The sequence below is a fragment of the Hemicordylus capensis genome, chromosome 16 (assembly GCF_027244095.1).
Source record: "Hemicordylus capensis ecotype Gifberg chromosome 16, rHemCap1.1.pri, whole genome shotgun sequence".
NCBI lineage: Eukaryota > Metazoa > Chordata > Lepidosauria > Squamata > Cordylidae > Hemicordylus > Hemicordylus capensis.
In genome coordinates this window covers 6905550-6933481 of record NC_069672.1, presented here as the reverse complement: position 1 = coordinate 6933481, position 27932 = coordinate 6905550, and the positions used below count along the sequence as shown (strand labels likewise).

Here is a 27932-nt window from a genome sequence, read left to right as displayed (position 1 = left end):
AGGCGGAGTCCCGACCGTCGGGGGGCGGGGGGGAGTGACGTCGAGCCGAGCGGCCTGGGGCCGAGGGGCGGGCCCTCCGCGCACGGGGGCTCGGCCAGCGAGCTGCCCGCCCCTTCGCGGCCGGCCAGCATCCACGATGGCGCCCCGACGGCTCTGTCCGCTGCTGCTGCTGCTGCTTCTGGCCGGGCAGCCCAGCCGCGCCGTGGGGAGCGAGACGGAGCCGGCCTCGGGGGCGCCCGCCGACGCGCTGCTGGCGGCGGGCGCGGAGGCGTACGCGCGGGGCGACTGGCGCGCCGTCATCCTGCAGATGGAGCGGGCGCTGCGGGCGCGGGAGGCGCACCGGGCGCGCCTCGTCCAGTGCCGCCTGCGCTGTGCCGCCGCTGCCAACCGCAGCACCCTCGAGGGCGGCGGCGGCGGGGAAGAGGAGGAGGCCTGGCCGGCCCCGACGGAGCGCTCCCGGCAGCCGCCCTCTCCCCCGGCCCGCGAGCTCCACCGCCCTGTCGACGACCTCCGCTTCTTCGGGAAGGTCCTCCGCCGCGCCGCCTGCCTCCGCCGCTGCCTCCCCGACGGCCTGACCCGGGACCAGCTGGGCGAGGAGACCGAGCTCGAGTTCCGCAAGCGCAGCCCCTACAACTATCTCCAAGTGGCCTATTTCAAGGTGGGTGGGCTGGGGGAGGAAGCAGGGGGGCGATCTCTTCCTCTTCCTCTTCTTCCTCCTCCTCTCCATCTTCCTCTTCTTCCTCCTCCATCTTCCTCCTCCTCTCCGTCTTCCTCCTCTTCCTCCTCTCCTTCCTCGCCCCTCCTCTTCTGATGCTCGTGGGGGAGGGGAAGGCTCTGGTGGATCGGGCCCATCGCTGGCACGAAATGCTGCTCCAAGCGGCAGTGAATGCCCCCTTTGCTAAGCAGGATCTGCCTTGGTTTGCATTTGTATGGGAGGCACTGTGTGTAGTCCAGATGTTTGACTGCCATCATTCCCAGACATGGCCATTGTGGCTGGGGATGATGGGAGTTGTAGTTGTAGGGAGGTGAAGAAACCCGGACTTAGGAGAAGAGATCATGGTTCCATCGGAACAGAGCATCTGCTTGCATGCAGAAGGTTCCAGGTTCACTCCCTATTTGACCTGGGGGCGGAGGAGAAAGAGGGGGAGAGCTATTCTTCTCTCCTCCTCCCCCCCTCTTTTGATGCTTTGGGATCATCATGGGTGGGTGGGCTCTGGTGCATTGGGGGTTTTCTGGAAAGAAAAGCTGATCTTGCAGTCGCAAGCATAAATGGTCCCCTATGCTAAGTAGGGGTTGCCTTGGTTTGCATTTGGATGGGAGACGACGTGTGAGTACTGTAAGATATCCCCTTAGGGGATGGGGCCATAGCTCTGTGGAAGAGTTATCTGCTTGCATGCAGAAGGCCCCAAGTTTACACCCTGGCAACATCTCCAGGTTGAGGCTGGGAGAGACCCCTGCCTGAAACCTTGGAGAACCTGCTGCCAGTCGTAGCAGACAATACTGAAGTAGATAGACCAAGGGTCTGACTCCGTTTAGCAGAAGCATCTGTTTGTCAGGAGCCTTCTCAGCTCACCGGCACAGCACCTGATTTGCATGCAGAAGGCCCCAGGTTTGCTCCCTGGCAGAATCACTCCTGCCTGAAACCCTGGAGGACTGCTGCCAGCCTGAGTAGACCATGCTGAGTGAGGTGGGCCAAGGGTCTGACTCGGAAAGCAGCTTCATATGCTCACGCTAAGACTTAACTTTAGCCTTACTATTGAATCGAGGCCCACAGGATTCTGCTGTCAGTCTGCAATGCCAATCCACAATCCATAGGGAGTGAACCCCATTTAACACAAAAGGCGTTACATCCACATAGGAATGGATAGGGTTTCATTGCCTAGAAAACCACTCAGTTTCAGGGCCCCTAAACACCTCAGATTCCTCAGAAGACCTTTATTGTAAAACCCGGTGAACTCTTTATAACACTTTTTGTCTTCAGAGAGAAACGTGCAAGGTAGAAGAACCTTGCAGTCCCTGAGTGACTGTATATATGGTGGATTTCTTGAGGACTACTGGATTGAGTCGTTTATTGTGCAGTAGGCATTGATCATAATGGTTCTGTGTCGCTTCCCCCTCCCCCCCCCAAAAAAAAAGAAGAAAAGAAGAAAGGTAGCTTACTGTCCCCACAGGATTAGAGAACTTCCATACTTCGCTGCAGCCTGTAAATGAGCGTGGATAAGCTACTAGTCCACAACAAGGCTCACCCACACACATGTCAGTAGTAACAGGGATAGCTGTTCATAGGAACATAGCTGCCATATACTGAATCAGAGCATAGGTCCATCTAGCTCAGCATTGTCTACCCAGACTGGCAGCGGCTCCTCCAAGGTTGCAGGCAGGAATCTCTCCCAGCCCTATCCTGGAGATGCTGCCAGGGAGGGAACTGGGAACCTCGATGCTCTTCCCAGCGCAGCCTCATCCTCTGAGGGGAATCTCTTCCAGTGCTGCTCACACTTCTAGTCTCCCATTCAAATGCAACCAGGGCGGACCCTCCTTAGCTAAGGGGACAAGTCATGCTTGCTACCACAAGACCAGCTCTCCTCCCTAGGAGAGCTGTTCATCTTCTGTGTCAAAAACTGTTGTGTGGCCTTAAAGATTTAACACCATTTTCGTGACAGGAGAAGCCTTTATGGATGAGTCTGGCAGACAGGAAATTCACAACAAACCAAACATTAGTTCAGATTCATTCGCTATGATAACCAAAATAGAACTTCTAGGTTCAGAACAGTCTACCTATGCTTTTGTGCTGGGGTTGGGGGTGGGAGGAGGCTGTCTTCACTGTGCATATTGCTGTCCTCTGTCGGAGGCAGCATGCTCAATTGGGTGTCTGGTCTCTGATAAGAGAGGGCATTGACAGAATGTAGTCAGGGTGGTGGGGAATCAAGCCATATAATTGTAGAAACAAATTTAGAAGCAAGAAAGAAGGGGGAATGAATACAGAACAGAAAGGATTTGTGCTGAGTGCAAATCAGGTGCCTGAATGCAGCTATCGGTGAAGCTCAGGGCTGCACAGCTTTCGCCCTCCTGCTGGTTCTGGACCACAACTCCCATCATCCCCAGCCACCGCGGCAAGGATGATGAGAGTTGTAGCCCAACATCTGCAGGAGGGGTGATGTTGTGTAGTCTCTTGTTGAATCACCTGGATGCTGCATGTGAATTCCAGGTAATATTCCTGTCCAAGACTGGATCCATATTCCCATCCAAGACTGTTCTTAAACCCAAACACATTTCAAAAACGATTTGAATGTGTGGAGTTGGTTTTTTGTTTTGTTTTTAAGACCCCAGATCCGTTTGCCAGACAAATAAACATTCAAAAACAAATATACAAATATTTATCGAAAACAGGAAAACACTAGTTGTGGGTTAGCGGATAGCCAGTTGGAGAGAGAGACAAATAACCCATCTTCGAGAAGATTTAGCAGCCCCACATAGGAAGAATCTTTTTTTTTTTTTAACATTTATATCCCACTCTTCCTCCAAGAAGCCCAGAGCATGGTGTACATGGCTATGTTTACCCTCACAACAACCCTGTGAGGTAGGTTAGACTGAGAGATACATGACTGGCCCAGAGTCACCCAGTGAGTTTCATGGATGAATGGGGATTTGAACTCAGATCTCCCCGATCCTACTCCTATGCTCTAACCACTATACCACGCCACACCGGAAAGTAGGTTCTCTCTCCCCTGTGGGGCAACAATACCCTAGGCCTAGGTATTAATAGACCCACATGGCAGTTTTTCAGGTTTTGCCAGCGTCCAGAGCTTTTCCTTTCCCTCCACTATGATCCTTGATGCCTTCTGGATTCCCAGATGCAGGATCTTTGCTCTGGGTCCATCCTTCTCCAGATCACGCAATCCGCCGCTGGGAATCGATGATCAATCCCGAATTCATGCAGCGTTAACCGGAAAAAACGGAGGCTGTTTTGCAGTTATTAACGGCCTGGTAGAAGGCCTGAAGAGGGAACAAAAGCAGTTCCCGATGGAGAAGTTTGTGGTTCTTTGTATGGACTCGGCCATTTCTGTCTCCTAGTTTTTGCACTTTTTTTTTTGCCACATGTTCAAACTAGCCACTCAGAAATGAATCCCTGCTCCCCCCACAAGCCCAGCCTCCCTCCATCCCTTCCTCCCACCCTCAGGAGGGGCAATGCCACGTAGCGAAAAGGGGGCTGCTCCATTTCTCATTCCAAAGGCTGAGGGCGGAGGGGCTGGCGAGAGCCGAAACTCCTCTCTGAGGTTGTAGTGCCGATTTTCAAAACCGCAGTCTAGGAAGCAAGAGGAGGAATCCGGCCTCTCCCGCCCGGTTACTAAGCTCTGTTCCTTCTTAAAGACAGCCACGTTTTCTGCCTGGCGTGCCTTTTTGGACCATCGGAAGCTGCCGCCTACTGAGTCAGACCCTTGGTCCCTCTAGCTCAGTATTGCCTGCTCGGACCGGCAGTAGCCTTCCAGGGTTTTATACTGGGGTTCAGTGTTCCCTCTAGGAGGGATTCCCAGGTGTTGTTGACTACAACTCCCAGAACCCCCAACTGCAATAGCCTTTGCTTGAGGATTATGGGAGTTGTAGTCAACAACAGCTGGGAATCCCTCCTAGAGGGAACACTGAACCCCAGTATAAAACCCTGGAAGGCTACTGCTGGTCCGAGAACCCCTCTGCCTGGGTTCTCCCCAGCCCTACCAGGAGATGCTGTCAAGGATTGGTCCTGAGCGACAGGCCCATCCCTATTTTGCTGCCAATGTTATTTTGGCATTTCCAGAGGTGCAAAATGGCAGATAGATTATTTCATGTAGAAGCCTCGATTGATTCTTGATTGACTGACTGACTGACTGATTGATTGAATGAATGAATGAATTTATATACCGCCTAGTATAAAAATCTCAAGGCGGTCTATTTGTTTTTGAATGTTTATTTGCCTGGCAAACAGATCTGGAGTCGTCGTCTTCTTCTTCTTCTTCTTCTTCTTCTTCTTCTTCTTCTTCTTCTTCTTCTTCTTCTTCTTCTTCTTCTTCTTCTTCTAACTCCACACATTCAAACCATTTTTGAAATGTGTTTGGGTTTTATAACAGTGTACAGAATTAAAACATAATTAAACAGAAGGTCTTTAGGTGTTTTACGATTGTGGGATGGCAGATCTTAAGGCCTCTTGACAAGGTGAAAGTATTGGTCAGTGGGGTGCTGGTAGTGTTCCCTAACGGTCAGAGCCATAGGGACAAAGGACCCTGCCTTATAGCGAGGCAGACCCTTGGTTCATCTAGCTCAGTATTGTCTACACAAGAGCTGCTCGGCTTCAGCCCTCCTGCAGATGTTGGCCTGCAACTCCCATTAATCTCTGGCTATTGGCCACTGTGGCTGAGGATGATGGGAGTTGCAGTCCAAAAACAGATGGTGGGGGCCAAAGTTGAGCAGGCCTGGTCTACACTGACTGGCAGCGGCTTCTCTAAGGTTGCAGGCAAGAGTCTCTCTCAGCCTTATTGGAGATGCCAGGGAGGGAACTTGGGAACTTCTACATGCCGGCATGCAGGCACTCTTCCCAGAGCGGCTCCATCCCTTGAGGGGAATCTCTTCCAGGGCTCACTCATGTAGTCTCCCATTCAAATGCAAACCAGGGCAGATCTTGCTTAGCAAAGGGGACGATTCATGCTTGCTAGCACAAGACCAGCTCTCACAGTGGGATAGCCCCTTTTTCTCTCCTACCAGATGAGTGTTTTATATATTGAAAAGAAAGGGCAAGGGTGGGATTCTCCTCCTATCCCCACCACTTTGGTTTAAAAAAAAAACAAAAAAACCATTAGTGCCTTTGTCACACAGAAATGCGGTATTTCTAAAACATGGACTCTAGGCCAGGCCTGCTCAACTTAGCCCCCCCACCCCCCACTCCGCTCCAGGCTGACTAACCCAATTTGGTAAAATCAGTATGGCAGGGGATGATGGGAGTGGTAGTCCAGCAACATCTGGGGACCCAAGTCTGGGGACCACTACCACGACCAATATTAAATACTGCTTTGCAACAAAAGTTTGCAAAGTGGTATACAGAGGAAGATAAATAGATAGTACATGAGATGATTCTCTGTCCCCAAAGGGCTCTCAATATAAAAAGAAACGTAAAATAGACACCAACAGCAGCCACTGGAGGGATGCTGTGTTGGGGATGGAGAGGGCCAGTTGCTCTCCCCCTGCTAAATATGAGAGAATCACTACTTCAAAGGGGGCCTCTTTGCTCGGTTAGCAGAGGCTGAGAGGCCATGCTGTGAGGCATTAAAAGGAGAATGAAGAAACGGATGAAGGAGCCATCTCTCTCTGACACTGAGTCATGATAGCTAAGTGGAGCACCCATGCCCAGGAGCAGTCTACCTCTGCATACCAGTTGCTGGGAGATAAACAGGGGAGGGCTATTATCTTTGTGACCTGTTTGTGAATTCCTTGGGGGCAAAGAAGAGGAAAGCAGCTCTGGGAGAGGAGAGCTGGCCTTAGGTTACCGAGCATGAATTGTCACCTCTACTAAGCAGGTGTCTCCCCCCCCCGCCCCCCCGCCCCGATTTTCATTTGGATGGGTGGCAATACATGAGAGCTTTCAGATATTCCCCTTAGTGGGTGGGGTTGTATTTCAGTAGTAGAGCATCTGCTTTGCACGCAGAAGGTCCCTCCCAGGTTCAGTCCCCGGCAGCATCTCCAGGTAGGGCTGGGAGAGACTCCTGTCTGAAACCTGAGAGAGCCACTGCCAGTCTGGGCAGACAGTACTGAACTAAATGGACCGAGGGTCTGACTCAGTATGCAGCAGCGTCCTATGGCTCTTTGGCTGCTGTTGGAAACATGATGAAGGACTAGGTGGAGATTCAGTCTGATCCAGCAGAACTCTACCTGTGTCCATACAGTGTCTTTTCTGACTCATTCTTTTTTCTTACCCTTCCATCTTTTGTGCTTCTCTCCCTGCACAGATCAACAAGCTCGACAAGGCCGTGGCTGCTGCCCACACCTTCTTTGTGGCCAATCCCAACCATATGGAGATGAGGCAGAACCTGGAGTATTACCAGATGATGGCTGGGGTCAAGGACTCCGACTTTGTGGACTTGGAGGCCAAGCCACATATGGTAAGGAAATGGTTTGCTGCCCTGATTCCCCCAGGGTTTTGTTCCTCCGGGCGGCCGTGGGTGAGAGAAGCGGGGGATAAAATGCGCCGGTGGTCAAGATAAAGTGGTGGGCGGGGGCAGAGAAAGTTGCAGCTGGCGGGAGGAGAAACCAGCAGCTAGTGGGGGAGAGAAAGCTATGGGCCCCGAGAAAAAGCCCGGATGGAAGCCGCAGGGGCTGCACGAAAATGCTGGCCTGCCCCAAATAGCGCACAGATGCTCTGTGCCGGGTCGGCTAGTAGCAATTCATCACAATTGCTTCCAAAAAAAACCAACAACCCCAAACCCCACAAAAAATTAAATCATTTCCCCCCAGCATATTCTGGTGTAAATCATCTTTCATTCACCTAATTTCAGTGACAGGATATGCAAAATTTGGTTTCTGTAGGTCAACGGGAAGTATAACCTTCTGTCACACAAACGCACCCTCAAACAAACCCTTCCAGATATGTCACCTTTGCTTCTCAATGTGTGCGTTAAGTGGTATTTTATTTTTATTTTTTCCTATTTATTTATTTATTTATTTATTTATATCTCTGTAAATCGCTTTGGGAACTTTTGTGGACAAAGCGGTATATAAATATTTTTATTCATCTCGTTTCCTTCCCTTTTTCGCTTTTGTAGCAAGAATTCCGTCTGGGCGTGAACTACTACACGGAGGAGAACCCCCAGGCGGCCATTTTGCACCTGGAAAAGGCGCTGGAGGCATACTGGGTAGCTGATACGGAGTGCCGGACCCTCTGCGAGGGAGCGTACGATCACGAAGGCTACAACTACCTGGAATACAATGCGGACCTTTTCCAAGCTATCATCGGTGAGTGTGTTGTCAGTGGGGCTTGATGTGTGGGGCACTGTGAAGGGAAGAAGGACATTTTTTAGAAAGGGTCTGGAAGCTGAAAGGACTGTACCGCTCCAGCAGTCTGACAGGACTGTACCACTTCCGACAGGACCTTGGGGAAGAAGGAGGTGGAAGAGCATCTGCTTTGCATTCAGGAGGTCCTAGGTTCAGTCCCCAGGAGCCTCTGAAAGGACCTTCGTGTCAGGAAAGCCGCCGCCGGTCAGAGCAGAAGATGAGGATCTAGTTAGACCGAGAGTCTGACTCAGCAGATGGCAGCTTCTTGTGTTGCTGTGCAAGAGGTTGCACAACCTTGAGCATTAGCCCAGTGACGTGCCCTTCTTTCATGGGCGCCTCTTTGTTCGTTGCTCTTGTGCAAGGTTAGTGTGGATGTCAGCTGCTGACTGGAAGCGGCTTTTCAGGGTTTAGGGACCTAGGAAGTTGCCTTCTACCGAGTCAGACCATTGGTCAATCAGACTGAGGGGCGGAGTCCACTGAGCTTCAGCCCGTTGCCAGCCAGTCATAGGAACATAGGAAGCTGCCATATACTGAGTCAGACCATTGGTCTATCAAGCTCAGTATTGTCTTCACAGATTGGCAGCGGCTTCTCCAAGGTTGCAGGCAGGAATCTCTCTCAGCCCTATCTTGGAGAAGCCAGGGAGGGAACTTGAAACCTTCTGCTCTTCCCAGAGCGGCTCCATCTCCTGAGGGGAATATCTTGCAGTACTCATACATCAAGTCTCCCATTCATATGGAGGGCAGGGCAGACCCTGCTTAGCTATGGGGACAAGTCATGCTTGCTACCACAAGACCAGCTCTCCTCTCCAGTCAGGAACACCCTCCTCCCTCCCCTTCTGCAGTGGACACATTGCTGATCTTCAAGCCGGTGATCCTCAGAGGGCTAGTAAACAGCATAGCTGGGGAGTCCGGAGGGCTCTCAGGACCCCCGGGGAGCCCTTCAAGTACCCCTAGGGGTACTAGTACAGGAGACATAGGAAGCTGCCATATACTGAGTCAGACCATTGGTCCACCTAACTCAGTACTGTCTACACAGAGTGGCAGCAGCTTCTCCAAGGCTGCAGTCAGGAATCTTTCTCAGACCTACCTTGGAGAAGACAGGGAGGAAACTTGGAACCTTCTGCTCTTCCCAGATCGGCTCCATCCCCTAAGGGGAATATCTTGCAGTGCTCACACATCAAGTCTCCCATTCATATGCAACCAGGGTGGACCCTGCTTAGCTAAGGGTACAAGTCGTGCTTGCTGCCACAAGACCAGCTCTCCTCCCTCGTTATTCATGGATCGCAGTTTCACGTATCCACCGATGGGTCTTAGAGACCCAGTTTCTTTATCTAATATAGGCCATTTTTACCTCTCTATGTTTCCTGAATGGCCAGAAATGACTTCGATGTCATTTCTGGGTGCCATTTTGACGTTCAGAGCCATTTTGTGGTTAATTTTTGGTTTTTAAAATTAAAATGAGAAATAAGAGGATGGAGAGGGGGCATTCCTGGAGACCTGGAGAGCAATGTACTGTGTTTTCCTGCCCTAATTTCTGTCCCCCTCCCTGCTTTCTTTGCGTTTTTTGTTTTTTTCAGAGCAAGGAAACCACCTCGACCCCCATGCCCATTGACTCAAGGTTTCATTTTCATGGTTTCCGTATTCACGCCAATTGGCAGGAACGGAACCCCCGCAAATAATGAGAACATCTTTTTCGCCCTGAGCCCCATCGCACATTACGATCATCCAGAGAGGTTCATCTACGGTTGCCACCAGCTCGTTTGGTGGCTACTCAGGGACAGGCCTTCTCCATTGCTACCCCTGGGCATTGGAATGCCCTTCCTGTTGAGATAAGAGCCTCCCCATCTCTGGCAGCTTTTAAAAAGGCGCTGAAGACACATTTGTTCACCCAGGCTTTTAATTATTTATTATTTTTATTTATTCAAAATATTTCTATACTGCCCCAAACCTGCGTCTCTGGGTGGTTTACAATTACAATTCTTATTAAAATCCTTTAAAAGATTAAAAACATTTAAAACCCAGAATTGAAATTATTTAAAACTATACATCTAATTAAAAGCCTGGGTGAATAAATGTGCCTTTGGTGCCTTTTTAAAAGTTGCTAGAGATGGGGCAATAATTAGAGATTTCTAGTTTTAGTAGTTTTTAATCTTTAATCAGGTTTTTAAATGATTTTAATGTTTTAATCATTTTTGGGTTTGTTTAATTTGTGTTGTTTTTCCTGTTGTTTTCCCGTGCCCAGAGACACAGGTTTTGAGAAGTTTATAAATATCTTGAATGAATGAATGAATGAATGAATAATTAGGGCCACCTGTACTCTTGGGAACTCTTGCTCTAATAAAACCCTACTTTCTCCCCCTCACCAGATCATTACATGCAGGTGCTAAGTTGTAAGCAGAGCTGTGCGAGCGAACTTGCATCTCAGCCTGGGCGGGACAAACCCATCGAAGATTTCCTCCCGTCGCATTTCAACTACCTGCAGTTTGCTTACTACAACAGTAAGTCAGGGAGGAGGCAAGTGGTACATTTTTTTTAACCCTGTGCGCAGAGGAATATCTTGCAGTGCTCTCACACGTCGTCTCCCATTCAGATGCAAACCAGGGTGGACCCTGCTTAGCAAGGGGGACAATTCCTGCTTGCTTCCACAAGACCAGCTCTCCTCACTGTGTGAGTTCATGCCCAGAGATTGTATCGATGGCCAAAATCTGTAGGACCGTTTCATGGACTGAATGTTTCATGCGTGATCGTGGTTGGGTCCTTCAGCCTCCAGACAAAATGCCTGTAGAGCGAGTGACAGTGTTCCCTCTAACAGGGATTCCCAGACGTTGTGGACTACAACTCCCAGAATCCCCAGCTGCAATGGCTTTTGCTTGGGAATTCTGGGAGTTGTAGTCCACAACATCTGGGAATCCCTGTTGGAGGGAACACTGGCGAATGAGTCCCTGTCCATGGCGCACTGAGTGAGATTCTGCTCCCCATGCTGGTGTGAACGAATTCTCCAAGGAAGGGTGTGAAGGATCCAGTTCTGGGACAGAGATCTGGAAATGCTCAGCTACCATATCTAGGTCTGCGCCTCCGCTAAAGCCTTGCATGGGGACCAGATGGGCCGCTCTTTGCTTTGCAGGCGGCAATTACGAGAAGGCCATTGAATGTGCCAAGACATATTTGCTCTTCTTCCCGAATGATGAGGTGATGAAACAGAACCTGGCTTACTACATCGCTGTGCTGGGGGAAAACCTAGCCGGACCTGTAGAACCCAGAGAGGTGAGTGTCCACCTTCCCGGTTTCCCAATGTCAGAAGCTGCTATCTACCAAGTCAGACCCTCCATCACTTCTGCATGCTAAGGAGGTGTTCTGCCACGAAGCCACGGCCTCGTCCCCATGCTTTATGAGCCATGGTTTCCACATACTGTGGTTCTGTTTTGGCGGATGGGTCCATAGCTAAGTGGTAGAGCACCTGTTTTGCATGCAGAAGGTCCCAGATATTAAAAACCAGAGTATCTATGTCTCGAGATTTAAAACAAGCAAACAGTAAAGCAGTAGAAAATGTAGCCGCTCTGGGAAGAGCATCTTCCTGCTTGCCTGCAGAAGGTTCCCAGTTCCCTCCCTGGCAGCATCTCCAAGATCGGGCCGAGAGAGACTCCTGTCTGCAGCCTTGGAGATGCGACTGCCAGTCTGTGTAGACAATACTGAGCTAAATGGACCAATAGTCTGACTCGGTATATGGCAGCTTCCTATGTAGCATACATTATCCCTTCTAACTGAGCAAAGAGGCCCCTTTTGATTCTCTTCCATTTAGCAGGAGGAGAGCAGCTGTCCAAGTTCGGCCCCGTCCAGCATCCCTCACTGGTGTCTAACTCGTGAATTGTTTTAGATCGCAAGCCCTCTCGATCAGTGAACTATCCATTGTTTTTATATGGCCCAGTTCAGACATAACACAGAACCACAGGTCTCCCTCTCTCCCATCTGTATTCAGATGTTGGAGATAGGGATGAGCGTGAACCAGCTGGGCTGAGCTGGGTCAGCGTCAAACCGGAAGTGCCCAACGGGTGTAGAGGGGTGGGCCTAAGAGCACCCGCCTAGTCCTTTAAAGGTAGCCTCCCCACCGCCACCACCAAACCGGCTCAACCACTGGTCCGGTTCGGAGGTCTGGAAAAGGACCTCCAAACTGGCTCATGCACATCTGTAGTTGGTGAAAGGTGGGGGAGCTGGCTGTTCGGGCTTCCTTTCCTGAAAGACAGCCTGCACAGCCAATAGCAGCCAGAGCGAGGGAGGAGCTTCCTCTCTCATCTCCAGTTGTGGAGAAGGCTAATAGTGGCGTCAGCGTTCGGATGTAACGCTGGCTGCACCAAACCGTAGGTTGGGACGAGGAAACTTGGAGACAAGCGATGCTGACAAATGGAGTTTGGGGAGGGGAACGGCCAGTCCATTTATTTCTTTAGTTCACTGCATTCAGACATTCAGTATATTTGTTTATTTTGGCCCAAGGCCAGCATAGACATTCGGTTAGCGAAATCGGAGGTGAAGGGACCTCCGGTTTCATATTACATCTGAACCCGGCCTATGTAACCCTGCTTAGAGCAGGGATTCTCAGCGTTGGGTCCCCAGATGTTATTGGACTTCAGCTCCCGTAATCCCCAGCCCCAGTGGTCTTTGGTTATGGAAGTTCAATAACATCTGAGGACCCAACGTTGAGAATCCCTGACTTAGAGAACTTTGGTTGAAGAGCAGTACAGGAGGACCTCGTTACCCATGGGAGTTCCGTTCCTTGCCTACTAGCACAAGTAACAAGGCATTAGGGCAGGCCTGCTCAACCTAGGCCCCCCAGCTGTTTTTGGACGACAACTCCCATAATTCCCAGCTGCAGTGGCCAATAGCCAGGGATTATGGGAGTTGTAGGCCAACATCTGCAGGAGGGCCAAAGCTGAGCAGCCCTGCATTAGGGGCAGTGTTCCCTCTGACAGGTATTCCCAGATGTTCTTGACTTCAACTCCCAGAATCCCCAGCTGCAGTGGCTTTTGCTTCGGGATTCTGGGAGCTGTAGTCAAGAACATCTGGGAATTGCTGTTAGAGGGAACACAGATTAGGGGTATGGAGAAAGTAGGATTAGGTTCCAGGGTGAAACGGGTCCCCCATGTGCCTAGGATTGTCCCCCCAAAGGACAAAATGCCCCCGCAAACTGTAAAAAATTGTGAGGGAAAGTCTGGGGTTTTCCCCAAGAAATGAGCCACAAAATGGCTCTTCCTGTTTCCTCCTGGGCATCTCTAGACAAAATGGCGGCCAGAAGTAACCTCCGCAGTCACTTACGGCCCTCTAGGAACCGCGGATACATGGGTTTTAACCCAGTAGTATCCGCGGATACTGGAAACGGGTGTCTATTAGACACCCTTTGGATACACAGAACCGCAAATAGTGGTTCTGAAAATAACAAGGTTCTTCTGTATATAAATATTCGCAGTAGCAGCAGCACACAGTAAAAACAATCAAACATGCAGTAACCAAGAAGGAACCCAAGTAAAAGAGCCAAGCCTTGTTGGAGATCAGAGGGCTGTGGCTGATTCATATGGTCTAAATTTGGAGGGTTCAGACCAAGATATGGCTTGATGTGGTTTGCGTGCTCTAACCTCTGGCATCTTTTCACACCCACGCAGAATGTCCAGACTAATCGGCGGCGCAGCCTCCTGGAGAAAGAGTTGCTTTTCTTCGCCTACGATGTCTTTGGGATCCCCTTCGTGGACCCGGTAAGCAAAGATTCATAGGAACATCAGAAGCTGCCTTATACTGAGTCAGACCCTTGGTCCATCTAGCTCAGTATTGTCAACCCAGGCTGGCAGCGGCTTCTCCAAGGTTGCAGGCAGGAGTCTCTCTCAGCCCTCTCTTGGAGATCCCAGGGAGGGAACTTGGAACCATCTGCATGCGAGCATATAGATGCTCTTCCCAGAGCAGCCCCATCCCCTAAGGGGAGTATCTTACAGTGCTCACATATAGTCTACCATTCAAATGCAAACCAAGGCAGACCTGCTTAGCAAAGGAGACAATTCATGCTTGCTTCCACAAGACCAGCTCTTCCTGAAGCCTATGCAGGAAATGCCGCTTGGCCGTTCCGGGAATGGTGTGTGTGTGTGTGTGTGTGTGTGTGTGTGTGTGTGTGTGGTCTTCTCCAGGGAAGTCGCAAAGGGCAGATTCTCATGGAAGAGAGAGCTGTTGCAGGTTCAAAACCAGCATTATTATTTTTATTTATTATCATTATTTTTGTTTACACAGTCAGACAGGTGTTATTGACTGGTTTGTTTTATCCAGACATCGAGTCCTTTCCAAGGACCTGGGATGGCTGAATTTTATTGTCCATGTTGTTGCTGTTATAGATATCATCGCAGAATATAGGCTGTTCCCAGTAAAGCTGCTTTTTGTAATTGGCTGATGGTGATTTCTGTGGCCCCTATGGTGTTGAGGTGCTCTTCAAGGTCTTTTGGAACTGCACCCAGGGCGCCAATTACAACTGGGATTATTTTGGTCTTTTTCTGCCACAGCCTTTCAATTTCAATTTGCAGATCTTTGTATTTTTTCCCCTATTTCTTTTTCTTCTGTCACCTGGTATTACTATGTCGATTATTTTAACTTGTTTTTCTTTCTTCTCGACTACAGTGATATCTGGTGTATTGTGTGGCAGATGTTTGTCTGTCTGTAGTCGGAAGTCCCATAATATTTTTACATCTTCATTTTCTCCAACTTTTTCAATTTTATGGTCCCACCAATTCTTGGCTACAGGTAGCTTGTATTTTTTGCAGATGTTCCAGTGTATCATCCCTGCTACCTTGTCATGCATTTGTTTGTAGTCAGTCTGTGCGATCTTTTTACAACAGCTGATTAGGTGGCCATAGGGGCCACCGAAATCACCATCAGCCAGTTTTATTGATTGATTGATTGATTCAATTTCTATACCGTCCTTCCAAAAATGGCTCAGGGCGGTTTACACAGAGAAAGAACAAATAAATAAGATGGATCCGTGTCCCCAAAGGGCTCACAATCTAAAAAGAAACACAAGATAGACACCAGCATCAGTCACTGGAGGGATGCTGTGCTGGGGGTGGAGAGGGCCAGTTACTCTCCCCCTGCTAAATAAAGAGAATCACCATTTTTAAAGGTGCCTCTTTACTAAAGTTAGCAGGGAGTCACCTGCAGAGGAGCAGTGGCCAGGAGAGGGAGCATGCCTTCTTCTCTTGCTTCTGGACTTCCCAGAGGCATCTGGGTAGGCCAGTGTGGGGAAATGGGATGCTGGACTTGATGGACTTTTGGCCAGCCGGGCTCATCCTAGCTATGTGCTAGCCAGGAATGGAACCCCCATGTTTAGAGGCAGTCTCTCTGTGAACAGCCAACCATTGTGGAATGACAGCGGTGGAAGGCTGTTGCCTTCCTCTCCTGCTTGTGGGCTTCTCGGAGGCCTCTATTGGGAAGCAGGAAGATGGACTAGATGGCCCTGATCCATCAGAGCTCTTTTTATATTCTTATGAGCATCCGGTGTAAATTTTGACAGAGACAGAAAGCAGGCATACAGTGCGAGCATCAAACGCAGTATGTTAAATTCAGCTCCAATCACTTGCACTTTGTTCTGGATTATTGCTGAGCATGTTATCCTCTTGTAAAGTGAATTTGTTTCCACTGCAGGCTGGCAGATTGGTCCTCTGAATTCTCTAGAAGTAAATACATTTTGGATGGGGGCTGAGGACCAAGGGATTCAGCTAACAGCTTTGTGAAAGGTTTAGGAGGGGATGGGGCAGAGGGAGGGAGCCAATTGAAGGTGCTATAGGAGCCCATGACCTTAATTCAGGGGTTCTCCAACTTAGGTCGTCCCCAGTCATCGTTGGACTACAACTCCCATCACCCCCTGCCGCAGTGCCCAAAGGCCATTGTGGCAAGGGATGATGGGAGTTGTACTCCAGCCACTTACAGGCCCTTGCTAACTTTACCCCCCGTTCCCACTTTGTTTTTAAGGACACATGGACCCCGGAGGAAGTAATCCCAAAGCGTTTGAGGGAGAAGCAGCAGTAAGAGCTCTTCTGAATCTTCTGAATCTGATCCTGAATCTTTGTTGATGTTGCGTCCCCACATTCCTAGCTATCTATTATTAATTATTATTATTTTATTCTACCCATTGGTTTTAAAAACGATCACAAAAATACCTAAAAAATAAATAAAGAAAAAATACCTTAAAATCTCCAAGAGTCAGCAAGAGGAGTGAGCAGATTGAACCTCTGGGAATTTTACACACACACACACACACACACACACACACCCCAAATCAGTCAAAGGCACTTTAAATCACAAGGAGTCAGCAGGGTCAGCAAGAGGAATGAGTGGATTGAACCTCTAGACCCCCCAAAATCATGGGGGGAAACCCTCCCCAAATCACAAAAAGATCTCACCAACCAAACGTGGATACTCGGGTCACAGTTGGTGAGACTGGTTACAATTTCCCAGTCGCGGGTACTCAAAACCATGATTGGGAAAACAGCGATTGGTACGAGATGACTGTACATCGTTCTCAACGGGAAGCTGGCATGCTCCTGCAACAGTCCCGGGACGTTCCTGCACTTCGCAATTGTCTAAAAGCAGGGCTGATGGTGGGGAGCGATCCTCGCCCTAGTCTAGAACATGTGACTGCTTCTACATTTTGGATTCTGCTCCAGGAATGCACCATCTCAAAATGCAGAAGAAGATCTTGTGAAGGCGACATTCATTTGCTGCTTGCTTTTCCTGGCGAGTAATGGGACACACACGCATCCTGCCGTCTGTGCCCCAGAGTTACTTGCTTAAAATTCCCCTGAGCTGAGATTCGAATCCACATCTGTAGCTCCAAAGGCTCTCCTCTGCCACAAGCCAGTAGAGATGTGCACAAAATGCATGTTTATTTGTTTCTCATTTGAATCAAATTCCGAAAATTCGTTTCAAGTTCGAATCAAATTCGAATCTGGTCTGAAAATACAATTCGATCTGGGCTTGGCCGCTTTTTAAACCAATCAGAGTGCTTGAATGGTTTAAAAATGGTGCCAGACAGCTCTCAGATCAAATCTGAATGGAATTTCAAAAATTATGTTGCCCTTTTAAGGGGTGATTCGATTCAAATTTGAATCACTCGAATCACTCAGATTCGAATCAAATTCGAATCAGTTTGCACATCCCTACAAGCCAGTCCCTGGGTTGTCCCTGGGTTTGTTCCCTGCCTCCCTGTGTCTGGACTGACCCAGCTGCCTCTGTTTTTCCCCTAGGGTGGAGCGCGAGACCGCGGCCCGCATATCAGAGGAGATCAGCAATCTCATGAAGGAGATCGAGACCCTGGTGGAGGAGAAGACCAAAGACTCCACGGACATGAGCAGACTCGTGCGGGAGGGTGAGAGAGCGGCATGGGATGCTTGCTATGGGGAGGGGTTTCTTTCTTTTTGTCGGGGCCCCTGCCTACAACTTGGTGGCTCAGACTCTTCCATCCCACCCAGGCAAAAGATTCTCCAACTCCTTGCTCTTCCCCGCCAACAGGAGGCCCCTTGCTCTACGATGGACTCGCTGTGACCATGAACTCCAAGCTGCTGAATGGCTCCCAGCGGGTGGTGGTTGATGGACTCATCTCCGATGAGGAGTGCAGGGCTCTGCAGAGGCTGACCAACGTGAGTAGCTCTCCGCCAGCTCTCATAGCGCAGAACCATCTACTCTGACTGGCAGCAGCAGCCTCCCCAGTGTGCACCACCTACTCTGACTGGCAGCAGCGTCTCCCCAAGGTGTGCCATCTACTCTGACTGGCAGCATAAAGAGGGGGAAACATACTCTGACTGGCAGCAGCGTGTTGATGTGTCGAGCCTGCAGTCTTTCTCGGACCCTGCTTCTCATGTTTTGCTTCAGAGATGGTTAGGTACTGAACCTGAGACTTTTTCTGCCAGCTCTGCTGCTGCGTTTCATTAGTCCTTCTGCCAGCAGCAAGCTTCTGATCTCGCTGCGTGGCACAGTTGTGGGACCCAAAAATAATATTGATAGATTTGCTTCCTCGGTTGAGATATGGAGGCTGCTGGGGGAAGAGGAGTTACCTGTCCCCAAAGGGCTCACAATCTAAAAAAGAAACCTCAGTGTTCCCTCTAACAGGGATTCCCAGATGTTGTTGACTACAACTCCCAGAATCCCCAGCCAAAGGCCACTGCAGCTGGGGATGCTGGGAGTTGTAGTGAACAACATCTGGGAATCGCTGTTAGAGGGAACAGTGCCTCAGACAGACACCAACGAAAGCCACTTGAGAGATGCTGTGCTGGGGACGGATAGGGCCAGTTGCTCTCCCCCTGCTAAATATAAGAGAATCACCACTTTTAAAAGGCAGCTCAGTTAGCAGGCGTTATCTAGTGGCACCCTGCATCTCTCTCAACGGCTTGGGACCAGGTTCAGACTTTAAAACTTTCCACGGGAGCCCTGCTTCTTAGGAGGCAGCTTTCTATGATCTTAGCGATCCATCTGTGGTTTTCCCTCCCCTAGGCAGCTGCCTCAGGTGGGGATGGCTACCGCGGGAAAACCTCCCCTCACACCCCCAGCGAGACCTTTTACGGGGTGACGGTCTACAAAGCCCTCAAGGTAGGTCTTGGCAGAGCCAGGAAGTGGGTCAGACTCCTAGAAGGATGAGGGAGCCCAGAGCGAGGGACATCGGGGTGGAAAGAAGGAAGGCTCCACCTTTCTCCCCACAGCTCCTCCCCTTGAGGAGCTGGCCACAGCGGGGCAGTGGTGGAGGGGATGGGAGCACCTGCCTGACCATCCAAATGTCGTCTCGCCCCGTCTTCGCAGCTGGGCCAGGAAGGCAAGGTGCCCATGCAGGGCGCGTACCTCTACTACAACGTGACGGAGAAGCTCCGCCGGGTGATGGAGTCCTACTTCCGCCTGGACACGCCGCTCTATTTCTCCTACTCACACCTGGTGTGCCGGACTGCGATAGACGGTGAGTGGGACTCTCTCCTGGCACCTCAGCCCGTCCCATGGGCTGTGTGGAGTTTCTTTGGGGCCGTTGAAATCTGGTGGGTTTCTTAGTGTTTAGCTTAGGAGCATAGGAAGCTGCCATCTACCGCTGGTCCATCAAACTCAGTATCGTCAACACAGACTGGCAGCAGCTTCTCCAAGGTTGCAGGCAGGAATCTCTCTCAGCTCTATCTGGAGATGCTGCCAGGGAGGGAACTTGGAACCTTCTGCTCTTCCCAGAGCAGCTCCATCCCTCCAAAGCGAATCTCTTACGGTGCTCATGCATGTAGTCTCCCATTCAGAGGCAACCAGGGCGGACCCTGCTTAGCAAAGGGGACAAGTCATGCTTGCGTCCACAAGACCAGCTCTCATAATAACTTTTAATTTCAATTTTTTTAATTTTCATTTCATTTTTAATTTTTTTTAAAGTCAGGCCCTTGGTCCTTAGGTTTGTGCACAGAATGGGATTTTCTTTGCATCCTGAGCTCAGAACGGAACACTCCATCGGAATGACCGGTCAAGCCAGTTGTTTCGACAGCTCGGAACAGTTTGAGTGTTCCAAGAGCCATTTTGGAGGCATGTTTTTCCCTTGCTGACTGGTTTTGACCCTGGCCTCTGGTTGCAATCTCCTTGCTTCTTGGTTGTTTTGTTATCATACAAATCAAGTTTTAACCCCCAAATAATCTGATTTAATGGCCTTATATCTGGTTTTGCAACCAATTTAGCTAATAAAAATGCTGCTGGAGGAAAAACAGACATCAAGGGGTTCTCAAACTGGAGTGCCCAGATGTCGCAAGACCACAGCTCCCATCACTCCCAGCCATGGTGGCAGTGGATGATGTGAGTTGTAGTCCAACCTCTAGAGAAGCAAGTTTCCAGTTTTTAGAGGGAAAAGAAACAGCCACGAGCAAATTACTGGTGCATGCAGTGCCTTTTTGTTCCAGGGGATGGCGCAAGGGGCAAAGCAAAGACATAACACCCCCCCCCCCCGCGCACACGCACACACACACACACACACACACACACACACACACACACACACCAATCAGTGGCTCCAAAGAATTCACCGAGTATTATCCATAGGTTTTCAAGCTTAGCATGAGGACTAGAAGCTTGTGACTTTTAACAATGTAAATGAACAGAGATTCACGAATGAACAGAGATTCATGAATTGACACAATGTAGTGGAACCCCCAAAGGCAGAAAACAAGCAGGCTGCAGGTTGTAAAGTCTGATGCTTCTCTACTCTCCCATCTGTCCCCAATGCAGATAAGCAAGAAGACCGGGTGGATCCCAGCCACCCCGTGCATGTGGACAACTGCATCCTCAATGCCGAGGCCCTGGTGTGTGTCAAGGAGCCGCCAGCATACACTTTCCGGGACTACAGGTAATGCCTAAAGTGTGCTGTCGAGTTTAGGAACCTAGGAAGCTGCCATATATTGAGTCAGACCATTGGTCTAGCTAGCTCAGTATTGTCTGCACAGACTGGCAGCAGCTTCTCCAAGGTTGCAGGCAGGGATCTCTCTCAGCCCTCTCTTGGAGATGCTGCCAGGGAAGGAACTTGAAACCTTCTGCTCTTCCCAGAGTGGCTCCATCCCCTGAGGGGAGTATCTTGCAGTGCTCACAGATCAAGTCTCCCATTCATATGCAACCAGGGCAGACCCTGCTTAGCAAAGGGGACAAGTCATTGCTGGCTACCACAAGACCAGCTCACCCTTTGACAAAATGGCGACCAGAAATAACCTCATTTCCAGCCACCACACTCCCGACCAATAATATCTGGATTTAAACCCCTTTTTACCCTTTATTTCTCATGTATGCTGAGATCGGGTGTTAGTTCCCCGACCGCGGATACATTAAACCGCAGATGTTGGTTCCACAGGCAATGAGGCTGCCCGGTATAAGAAACAAATGAAATAGGAGAAAAATGCATCCAGTCTATTACTCAGAGCCATAACTCAGAGTCCTTACCAAGAATTTTATTTGCTAAGCAGGGTTCACCTGGGTTTGCAATTGAATGGGAGACTACATGTGTGAGCACTGGAAAAGATTCCCTTTAAGGGATGGAGCCGCTCTGGGAAGAGCAGAAGGTTCCAAGTTCCCTCCCTGGCAGCATCTCCAGAAAGGGCTGAGAGAGACTCCTGCCTGCAACCTTGGAGAAGCCGCTGCCAGATCTGTGTAGACACAACTGAGCTAGATGGACCAATGGTCTGACTCAATATATGGCAGCTTCCTATGTTCCTGGCTTGTCCCTTGCTCAGCCTCTGATCCTGCAAATCTGTCCCAGTTCTGGGGGTTCAATCCAAGACTGTTCCTTCAGCTGCTTTGAGACTGATTCAGTTCTTCAAAGAATCTCAGCTCCCCCAGTGATTTCTCAGCTCTAATCCCAGCAGCTCTTCTTGGCTCCAGCTCTGATTCTCTCTGACTCTGCTGCGGACAACAACCTGCACTAAAACTCTGCTGAAGGCAGCCTCCTTATATTCTCTTTTTCCCTTCCAATTTTTCCCCCCAACCAACCAATCAAAACAACTCACGTTCCCTCCATTATTTTAAAATGCATCCTATCCAATCAAACCCTCTCTTCGCTCCAGAATTTAACCTGTCCAACTCTTCTCCTTCCCAAACCAGACTATAGATCAGGAACTGTGCACGTTTGACCCCTCAACAGCTTCTAAAACACATAACAGAGGGAGAAAGCAGACACATACGCAATACAGAACCCTTTAACACAAAAAGAGCAGGTACAGGCCTCATTCCTTCATGGTCTTCAACAATGAGGACTAGAATCCTGGCTGGGATGATTGGTTGGCTCTTGGGGTTTTTTTAAAATGGAAAGGGGAAGTGGTTTTAGAGTTACCATCATTCCCCTCTCTCTTCTACCTTTAGTGCCATCCTCTATTTAAACGGGGATTTTGAAGGAGGATCATTTTACTTCACGGAGCTGGATGCCACAACTGTGACCGTGAGTAAACAGCCATGTAGCACAACCACTGTGCATTTCTGGGAATGTGTGGTTCTGCCTTTGTAGAGTGGGGAGGGAGGCTATGCTAGAATATAGGGCATCTCTGCAGCTGCGTTCTGATCTGCTCCTCCTCTTCTCCTCCGCAGGCTGAAGTGCAGCCCCAGTGTGGGAGGGCGGTGGGCTTCTCCTCGGGCTCCGAAAACCCCCACGGAGTGAAAGCTGTCACCAAGGGGCAGCGCTGTGCCATCGCCTTGTGGTTCACCCTGGACCCTCGCCACAGCGAACGGGTAAGGACTGCCCTGCTTCCCGCTGCTCTTTTTCCTTCCCCCTGGTTTCTCTTCCTCCTTCCCTCTTGTCAAGGGGGACGAAGTTCTGCAAGTGCATACAATTCTGCAACCAGAAAAAAAGGGGATTCCGCGGCCCGCTCTGAAACTTGCAATTCAAGCAGAGTTGCCTGATTCCTCCTGGAACCAGCGTGGAGCCAGCGTGGTGTAGTGGTTAGAGTGCTGGACTAGGACCGGGGAGTCCCGAGTTCAAATCCCCATTCAGCCATGAGGCTTGCTGGGTGACTCGGGGCCAGTCACTTCTCCCTCAGCCTAACCTACTTCACAGGGTTGTTGTGAGGAGAAACTGAAGTCTGTAGTACACCGCTCTGGGCTCCTTGGAGGAAGAGCGGGATATAAAATGTAAATAACAACAACAACAACAACTGAAGTGTGTATTATAGGAAGCCCATGCTTTGACATCTGCCAATTTTATCTTATTTATAATTAATTCTCTTAGCCATCCAGAGTGGGGATGTGGCAAGGCAAGGCATGCCGGCGAGGGACACCTGATTGGCTGGGCGCCGGTTGGCCCAGCCGTTGTGAGGAGGGGCCGTCTCGGTTGCAGCCTGGGCTGGGAGGCAGCGGGATAGCCCCGGCCTGAGTGAGTGGGCTTCCATATATGTAATTCTCTTGGGACATGAGTGCCCAGGATTTGGCAGCGGAATTCTCAGGACACCTGCGAGAGTTCCGAAGTGAGGAGGGCAGAGGAGGAGAGGGGGAAGAAAGTGCCGGTGGTGGCCGGCCGGCGGGTGGAGGAGGGAGGAGAGAAAAGCGGCGGTGAGCAGCAGGCAGGGGAGAGAAAGGCAGCAGCAGGTGGGGGAGAGAAAGGCGGCGGCGGCAGGCAGCGGGTGGGGGAGAGAAAGGCGGTGGGCGGGCGGAGGGGGGAGAGAAAAGCCACAGCGGCAGGCGGACGGAAAACGGCGGCAGCGAGGCTTTTCTTGGCCGCCCGCTGTGGCTCTGTGTGGAGGGAGGAATGGGAGGGGAGAAGGGCTGGCGAGCGCGGGGGCCGGAGGGAAGGGGAAGAGAGGAGAGACCAGGGCAGGAGGAAGAGGGGGGGGGAAATAGCCGGCCCAAAGCGCCGCACAGATGCTCTGTGCAGGGTCGGCTAGTTTGACTTAATCCCAATCTACAGGGGTGTGGCAGTGCAGAATCTGACTATTTACTGTAAAAAAATAAATAACGTATACACAGAAGTGATAAGCGTGTGCTTCCTCTGACCCAGGACTGTACAACTTTGGCCTTCCTGCAGATGTTGGACAATGCCCATCGTCCTTGACTGTTGGCCTCTGAGGCTGGGGGTGATGGGAGTTGTAGTCCAAAAACAACTGGAGGGCCGAAATTGTGAGGCCTCTTCTAACCTGTCCTTTGTTACCTGTTCTGCATTTCCTCTCATTTTTCCTGCTTTGCATCATTAATTTCACTTCTGTTACGTGGAAGGACAAGGTGCTTGGATGGGTGATCATCACCCTGACCTTTCAAAACCTCACTTGGCTTCTCCTCTGGCTTTATTTGTTTATGATTGATTGATTGATTGATTTTATTGTTACATTTATATACCACCTTTCATTAAAACAATTCCCAAGGCGGTTTACAGCAAAATTTAAAAACAAAATTGTAAAAAAGACACAATTAAAATATTAAGCTAAAAATACAAAACAAATCTGATTAAAAAATTTAAAACAAAAGCATAAAAGCAATACAGAGTACAAAGAGCAGCAGCAGAGACAATCACATAAAAGCCCTGGTAAAAAGCCACGATTTAACATGCTTTCTAAAAGCTGTGATGGAGATTGAGGAGTGAATAGCCACCGGGAGAGCATTCCAGAGTCTGGGGGCAGCCACAGAGAAGGCCCTGTCCCGCATGCACGACAACCGAGTCTCCCTCATTGTTGGCACCCAGAGCAGAGCCCCCTCAGATGACCTCGTCAAGCGGGCAGCAACCCTTGGGAGCAGGCGGTCCCTCAGGTATCCCGGGCCCAAACCATTAATCCGAGATCTTTGCAGGCATAAGAACAGCCCTGCTGGATCAGGCCTGAGGCTCATCTAGTCCAGCATGCTGCTTCCCACAGGGGCCCACCAGATGCCTCCGGGAAGCCCACAGGCAAGAGGTGAAGGCATGCCCTCTTTCTTGTTGTTGCTCCCCTGCAGCTGGCATTGAGACATTACTCACACACACTGAAACACACTTCCTAAAGGACTAGGAACTTGCTTCTAACAATCAGTCAATGAAAGCTCAGATTCTTAGGCAGCCAACAAATTCCAAAAGCAATATTTAGCATCTGTATGGTCTTTCTGGAAAGCCACCTTAAGTGGTGCAGCCGGGAAAATGCTTGACTAACAAGCAGAAGGTTGCCGGTTCGAATCCCCACTGGTACTATATTGGGCAGCAGCGATACAGAAAGATGCTAAAAGGCATCATCGCATACTGGGCGAGAGAAGGCAATGGTCAACCCCTCCTGCATTCTACCAAAAGAAAACCACAGGGCTCTGTGGGAGCCAAGAGTCGAAATCGACTTGACAGCACACTTTGCCATTACCTTTATGGTCTTTCTGAGGGTGTTCTCAGATTATTTTCATAGATTATTGTCGTTGCCGCCCTGGGATGACTTTTATGAAAGGTGGTATATAAACAGAACAATAAAGATAGAAAATTAAACATATTATAAAAAGCATGCATGGTGTTTTTTTTTTTGTGGTTTTTTTTGGGGTTTTTTTAAATAGAGCAGTACATTATCTAAATTATATAAATTCAGACAGCAGGGTGGATAAATATTATCAGTAAATGTTGCCTTCCGCTGATCAATAAACAAAATCCAGTTTCGGACACATTTGTCTGTATCCTCCTTCTCTTGCCTGTGCTCATTTCTAATATGTCAATTTCACAAGCTGGTATTCCAAATATGCTTCTAGCAGCTGTAGATGGTTGGGATACAAGATCTCCCAAGGGAAGCAGCGCAATGTTTAGCCCCTGTAAATAAAGACAGAACCAGTCTCGATTCATGAGTTCTAACGTCATCCTTCACACACCCATGTAATGCCACTTTTAGGGAAGAAGAAAGGACAGGGGTTTTAAGACCTCTGCCCACAATTTCTGAGTCCTCTTTAGGGTTCACAGTGTTGGGTATACGTTATATGTATATCTACAATATAGGGACATAGGAAGCTGCCATATACTGAGTCAGACCATTGGTCCATCTAGCTCAGTATTGTCTTCACAGACTGGCAGCGGCACTTGGAACCTAGATGTTCTTCCCAGAGCAGCTCCATTCCAATCTGGGAATATCTTCACACGTGTAGTCTCCCATTCATATGCAACCAGGGCAGACCCTGCTTAGCTAAGGGGACAAGTCATGCTTGCTACCACAAGACTAGCTCTCCTCCATGCCTGCAAGAGTCCTGTAGGGTAGGTCTCTAGTATTTCCCCTGTACTGCAGGAGGTCGTCTAGGGTTAGGGTTACAGAGGTGCAATTTGACTGGCATCGTGGTTAGAGCACCTGGGTAAGACTAGGGATTTTCGGGTACAAAGCCCCACTCATCTGAGATGCTCATGAAGCAACTCTGGGCTGGTCACACATCGCTCCACCTAACCTACCTTGCAGGGGTGTTGTGACAGGAAAAAGAACCATCTATGCTACCCTGAGCTCAGGAGATCAAGGCAGTAGCTGACCACCAGCCTAATGTGCTCAGTTGTGTTCTCTGTGGAGTTACACTAAATGACTACTTAATTTAGGAACATAGGAAGCTGCCCAATACCGAGTCAAACCATCGCTCCGTCTAGCGCAGTCTTGTCTGCTCTGACTGGCAGCAGTTTCCTCAAGGATTCTGCATGAGATTCCTGCGTGGAATATCTCCCAGCCTACTTGGAGATGCTGCCAACCATGTCCCCAAGGAACCCTTCCGTCTGCAAAGCAGATGCTCTGCCCATGAGCTGTGGCCCCATATGATCCCCCACCACCTCCTCCTCTGATCCTCAGGCACTGGACTACTCAGGAGTCATTCCGTCCGGATGCCAGCTGCTAATTATAGCAGGGGTTTCCAACCAGATGCTGCTGAACTACAAGACCCATCATCCTGGGGATGATAGGAGTTGTAGTTCAGCCACATCCGGAATACCACAAGTTGGGTGCAATAAATTGTGGCTGGGGATGATGGGAGTTGTAGTCCAACCGCACCTGGAGTACCACAAGTTGGGTGCAATAAATTGTGGCTGGGGATGATGGGAGTTGTAGTTCCAACCACATCTGGAGTACCACAAGTTGGGTGTAATAAATTGTGGCTGGGAGTGATGGGAGTTGTAGTCCAACCGCATCTGGAGCACCACAAGTTGAGTGCAATAAATTGTGGCTGGGGATGATGGGAATTGTAGTGCCAACCACATCTGGAGTACCACAAGTTGGGTGCAATACATTGTGGCTGGGGATGATGGGAATTATAGTTCCACCCACATCTGGAGTACCACAAGTTGGGTACAATTTAGTGGTTGGGGGTGATGGAGTTTGAAACCCATCTGGAGTACCACAAGTTGAGTGCAATAAATTGTGGCTGGGGATGATGGGAATTGTAGTGCCAACCACATCTGGAGTACCACAAGTTGGGTGCAATACATTGTGGCTGGGGATGATGGGAATTATAGTTCCACCCACATCTGGAGTACCACAAGTTGGGTACAATTTAGTGGTTGGGGGTGATGGAGTTTGAAACCCATCTGGAGTACCACCAGTTAGGTGCACTAAATTGTGCCTGGGGATGATGGGGGTTGTAGTCCAACAGCTAAATAATAGGCCTGCAGTGTAGCTTGGCTCACTGGATATGCTGGCGGCTGCCCAGCGCGTTTCCGCAACCCGGCACCTAACCTGTGCTCTCTCCACTCCCTCTGCAGGAGCGGGTCCAGGCCGACGACCTGGTGCGGATGCTATTCAGCACGGAGGAAGTGGTGCTGCCCCCGGAGCAGATGCCTGCCACGCAGCAGCCCGTGCCAGGCCCGACGAGAGCTCCCGACCAGGCTGTCACCACCACCGAGAAGGATGAGCTGTAGCATTTGGGATCCTGGACATCTGAGCAGGCAGCCCGAAGCGTGGCGAGCAGAAGAGAAGGACCACAACCGCATCCCGGTAGCCCTGGGCCAGCAGGACTAGTGGATGGAGGCGGGGGGCAAGCTTTCTGTTTCTCTTTGCCCCCAATCCATTTCCCCCCAGGGGACGGAGGCCATAACTTCATCAAGAAGCTACGCCACGGATGACTGTCTTCTAGCAAGCGCTGTCATTGCTGGGGCTCTCTGGCTTCCGGACTAAAGCGCCTCCAGTTCAGCTTTTGCCAAGCCAGTCCCCAATGGCTCCCAGAAGAGAGAGACCGCTGGGTAGCAGGCGTTTGGACCAGGGCGTCTTGAATTCAAATCCCGTGTCAACCCTCGTGCTCCCTTGGAGGACAGGCTGGTCACCGCCTCCAGATGATGCGCACCTCACAGGGTTGTTGTGAGGATATGACGGGGAAAGCTTGGCGTAAGCGCCTCTCAGCACCAGGGAGGGGAGGAGGGGATTCAAAATTGAATGCCACTGTCCTGCTCTTTCCCCTCCATGTTCCCTGTCAGGCAATTGTGGAATAAAACCTTCCCTCTTTTTTTTTTTTTAAACAAAGTGTATTGTTTTCCCCCA

General features: G+C 50.0%; 1 protein-coding gene across 1 annotated transcript; it reads left to right on the top strand.

Annotated features, from left to right (window-relative positions):
- The first annotated feature begins 45 nt into the window (after positions 1 to 45).
- Positions 46 to 27932, top strand: P3H1 (prolyl 3-hydroxylase 1). The gene is made up of 15 exons (XM_053281508.1): positions 46 to 658; positions 6972 to 7124; positions 7785 to 7974; positions 10380 to 10511; positions 11138 to 11277; positions 13665 to 13754; positions 16006 to 16058; positions 17280 to 17401; positions 17545 to 17672; positions 18523 to 18618; positions 18826 to 18976; positions 20263 to 20380; positions 21880 to 21955; positions 22102 to 22242; positions 27161 to 27932. Exons 1-15 carry the CDS (start codon positions 137 to 139, stop codon positions 27314 to 27316), a joined length of 2268 nt encoding a protein of 755 aa, XP_053137483.1. The 5' UTR covers positions 46 to 136; the 3' UTR covers positions 27317 to 27932.